The following is a 5171-nucleotide window of genomic DNA, read 5'->3' as shown; positions in this document are numbered from 1 at the left end:
TATATAAAATGTTTTAAATGATATAATTTTATTAGTAATACTTTTTATAATTCCTATTTCTGTATTTTTTATTATTTTTTATTATTTTTTCTTGCGTTCTTGTTATTAATTTTCATTTTATCCATTTTGGTTTTATTTTTTAAATCTGATTTTGTTTAATTTTTTTTATATTATTTTTCTTAAAAATATGATTTTAGAAATATGATTTAAGATTTTTGTTAATTATTTTTTATTCACTTTTTATATTTTGTTTTAAGTCAAAATGTGAATTTAAAACTATGTAAATAAGATTTTGTATTTTTCCTAAATTTTTTTCCTAAATTTTTTGATTTTTTTTCTCTTAGAACAGAAATTATAAAAATATTCTTTAAATAATGATTATTCTTTTTTAAATTTATTAATGTCTTCATGTCTTTCATTAATAATTTTAATTTTTTTTTACTTTTTTAGTTATTTATATAATGTTTTATATGCATTTACTAATAAATTGTTTTAATTGGCTTTAAAAAAACTTAATTTTTATTTTAAATTTTTTTATTTAAGATTTTTTTCAATCCTTTTTTAAGAATTTTACGTTATTCAGGTTTTTTTATAATAATTTATTTTTTATGATATATTAAATATTCTTAAAACTAGATGTTTTTGTTCATTTTTCAGATATTTAGCATTTGAAAGATTCAATATCTTTTGTTATTTTGCTTTTAAATTAATTTATTCTTAAGTTTGCTTTGAAAATCCATGCATTTGTTTTTTATTGTTCTTTTTGGCTTTTTATGTATTTTTCTTATTTACGGAACTTTTGGAATTTTTCATTTTATATTATGTTTATAGAACTATTATGCATGTTTTTTGATTGTTCAAGGCATTTTTTTAATATATAAAAGACTGTTCTTTTTTTTGAATTTGAATTAATTGTAAAAAATATGATCAATTTATAAAGAATTGATTTTTTTTTAGAAAAAAAAAAATAATTTTCAAAAATAGTAAAATAAATGCATTGAATGTATTTAACTATATTTGTATTTTTCATAATACAATTAAAAATGAAAAGGCTTTACTCTTTAAATTATAATCAATTGTAAAACATTAATATTTTATAAAATATAATTTTTTTATTTAATATTCATAACTTAATTCTTTAATTTATTTCCTAAAAATATTCAAATGAATTTTTCATTCTTATAAATGAATATTAGCTATATAATCATCAAAAACATTTCATGAAGATGCTAATAAATGAATATTGTTCTAATTTTAAACAATTATCCACATTCCCAATATTGTTCCTGCAATCATCCAGATTAACTCTATTCCCCTTAATTTTCTTGGCCTAATTCCAAAGCCTATTATACGTCTATCGTCAGAGGATATTGTTGGTTTAGGCCTTAATGAACGTGTAGTTGAACGTGTAGTTGAACGTGTAGTTGAACGTGTAGTTGATGAACGTGTAGCTGATGAACGTGTAGTTGATGAACGTGTAGCTGATGATTTTGTAATTGATGTAGTTGATAAACTTGTAGTTGACGATTGTGTACTTGTTAATATTGTAGTTGAATTTGTTAGTGTTGGTTTCGGCCTTGGTAATTCCGATGATTCCGATGATTCCGGTAATTCTGGTGATTCTGGTGATTCTGGTGATTCTGGTGGTTCTGGTAATTCTGGTGGTTCTGATGGTTCTGATGGTTTTGGCGGTTTTGGAGGTTTTGGCTGTTCAGGCAATTTGCTGCATACAATAGTAAAGTTAAGACATAAAGGAAGAACTTTAACATTAGTTTCATTGCAAGAAGATGCTATAGATGAACATAAAAGTGTTAATTTCTGACATTCTATTCTAGATTTAGAATTAGTAAACAAAAAATTAAAGATTTTTAATGTAAGCTGATCACATATTTTTTCTAAATGCAATTTCAAAATTTTGCATGTATCATTAACTCTAGTACATAGCTCATTCATTTTTTTTTTCGTAATAGTATTTTTGCATATTTCATCTAATCTGTTTTCACATTTACTACGATTAAATATTTCTTTGCCAACGACTTTGATCAAAGTGATAACGTTTTCCTTTTCAGTTGAAATTTTGTTACATGATTGTTCAACTTGAAAACATATACTAGTTAAATTAGAACAGGTTTCTTTGAGCATTTTACAGTAATTGAGGAATTGAGAACAACGACCATAATTTATATGATTTATTTGACCATTAGAAGATTTATAATATGATAAATAAAAAGATAATTGTTCGCAGTGTATCGAAATTTGATCTAACATTTGTGTACATGATTTATTTTTATTAGTACATATGTGACTTGCGACATTTTTCGAACAATAATCGTTGAGATAATCAAAACATGTTGTGTTATTTTTAAAAACTGAATTTTTTTTCTTAAGTATACTTAATTTAAATTCCATTAACTTATCTACATTTTCACATATCTTTTTGAAATTTCTGCATAATTTCAATGTAGATTCAGAATATGGTCCTAATTCATTACATTCTTTTTTTAATTGTCTACACGTAGTATATTCAGGATTTGGGATTGCCGCTTTTAAGTTTTCCTCTAATCTTTCGCAGTTTTTATCAAGAAGGTTTGTTAAATTTCTGCATGTTTCTTTTGGATGTAAACATTTATATAGTATAGGATAACTATGATACATAAAATTGCCACATTCTTCTAAAAGAGCATTTTTACAATCGCTCATAGCTCGATATAAAGCTATGATTCCTCGATTATCTCTTTTTAATTCAAATTTTCCACTTAACTTTTTTATTAAAATTACATTTGTAGCTGCATCTAAATTTTCTTGATAACAAACAACTCGTACATATTTACAAGTATCGTAACTCATCCAGTAATAAAAATATTCACCAATAAAATAACATATTGAAAGATATTCTTCACATTCGGTTTTTGAAAAAGGACGATCTGAATACCACCAAAATTGATTACTTTCTTTAAACTTTTTTAAAAGTGAATAACAATAATCTTTGGTTTTGTAATATATGTCTTTACAAATTTTATATTCATTATTCGAAGATGCATTGCATATAGGCTTAATGTAGCTTAAATAATTTATCGAAGAACATTTTTTATCCAACATTACTTTACAATCATTGTCTACTGCTGTTGTTTTATTTATTAAAAAATTGACAATTAGTAAATCTGAAAGATTCTGTATTTTGGTAACATGTATACCTGAATTATATAATTTTCCATAGGCATATTCAACACCATTTCTGTTCATATGAGTAGACGGGTTTTCAAGAAGACCAAAATTATAATTTTCCGAAATATCATAAAAAAAGCCTTTTTCTGCGCAATCCATTTTTAATAAACGGCACTGTGAACGAAGAATTGGACAGTCTGAAAGAATAGAATAGCATTTTGCTAACAAAGTTCTACATTTTTCTTGTGAGATTTGTTTCAATGGATGTGAAATCTGAGAACTTTGACATTCTTTTTTAGATTTCAAAATAAATTTTTTACAAATATCCTTAACATTAATACATAAACCGAATAATTCAGGACTTCGTTGATTAATTGATTGACATTCGTTTCGAAGTTTCCTTATGCAAGTATCTAAATCATTTGAAGTTCCTCTCAAAAAATCATAAACAATTATTTCAGCCACTCCCATACGGACTTTATTATAGCAATACTCTTTTAATGTAGTACATTCATCACCAATATAACTTGGAGCATGATGTTCTAGGAAAAAGCATTCAATCAGTAACTTACTACACCGATCATACCCATCTTTTTGTCCATTTGAAAAGATAGTAACTAACTCTTTTACTTTCTTTATAATTTTATTGTATAGATTATTGCATGATTCTTGAGGCTTTTTGCAAATCTTTTGGAATCTTTTACTTAAGTCCTCTATATCAATGCAGGCTTCCTTTAATTTAGCTTCACAATAATAATATAAATCATAGCTATTTAATATAGTAGCTAGATAATAGTAGTCATCTTTGTAATTCTGCCATAAATTTTCGTGTTCTATCCATTTTAATTGTTCATATAATTGAACATGGTATTCATCACTCTTAAGTATAGAGGAAAGTAATGGATCATCTTCATATAATGGAGAATAATCATTGATAAGACCTAAAAAATTAAGATTAAGAAAAAAAAACAAAAGCTACCTAAAAAACCGTCATCTTCTGAAAAAACTCTTTTTATACTAATAAAGATTAAAAAAATACATGTTCCTAAAAATAATTGCATAAAAAAAAATAAAAAACAATAAATTAATAAATGAATTTATCTTATTATTTTTTAATATACAATCGATTTGAAAATAGATAAAAAGTTACGATATTAAAAAAATCATTTACTAGTATGTTAGTTAAAAAATAAAAAATATTATTTTTATACATATATATATATATAACTCGATTATTTATTTTAATAGTTTTTAATATGCTTTTTGTTCTATTTTTAGTAATCTATTTCAAAATATTGATTTTTAAGTTGTCTAGTTTAGAAGGTTATTTAGAAAAAATTTAATAGTTTATTATTTAGAATATTATAATAATAAAAGGATTTCTTTTTATGAATATTTTTTATTTGAATTATTTTTTATCTATAAGTTGAACTATACCTAATTTTTCAAAGGATTATTAGATATAACAAATTTATTTAACGAAATTTATAGCTTTTTTTCTGTGTTTGTAATTTTTTAATTATTTATTTATTATATTTACTATATTTAGATAGTTTTTTATTTCTTTTTAAATTTGTATATATTATCATTTATATTTTAATTTTTTTTTTTTGTATTCTTATCGGATTTTGTTTGTTTTTAAAATTTTTTTCGTGAAAAATGTATTAACTTTTAAAATTTTTGTCAATTTTTATTTTTAGATATTTAAGGTTACTACATTTAACATTTACTTTGAATGTATAAGAAACATTAATAACTAAAAATTATATTAGATTATTTGTTTATGAGATTTGAAATTAGTATTTTATATGTAACGCGATATTGATAATTTGCTAGTAAATTATTTAATCTAGATTTTAATTTCCGTTTTTAAGACTAATTTTAATTTTATAAATTTAATAAGAATGGTTTTTATTATAATTATATATATATATTAAAGGTTTAGTGAATGTTTTAAAAATTGTTAAAATATTTCTTGGAAGTAAAAATTGTTAGAAAAATATACT

At 22.6% G+C, this 5171-nt stretch overlaps 1 protein-coding gene across 1 annotated transcript; it reads right to left on the bottom strand.

Annotated features, from left to right (window-relative positions):
- Positions 1-1254: 1254 nt before the first annotated feature.
- T551_03732 (uncharacterized protein) lies at positions 1255-4226 on the bottom strand (the record flags this gene model as incomplete). The annotated part of the gene is made up of 2 exons (XM_018375995.1): positions 1255-4106; positions 4154-4226. 2 exons carry the CDS (start codon positions 4224-4226, stop codon positions 1255-1257), a joined length of 2925 nt encoding a protein of 974 aa, XP_018227794.1.
- Between the last annotated feature and the right edge of the window lie 945 nt (positions 4227-5171).

The sequence above is a fragment of the Pneumocystis jirovecii genome (assembly GCF_001477535.1).
Source record: "Pneumocystis jirovecii RU7 chromosome Unknown supercont1.48, whole genome shotgun sequence".
Taxonomy (NCBI): Eukaryota; Fungi; Ascomycota; class Pneumocystomycetes; order Pneumocystales; family Pneumocystaceae; genus Pneumocystis; species Pneumocystis jirovecii.
This window is presented reverse-complemented; position numbering and strand designations above follow the sequence as displayed.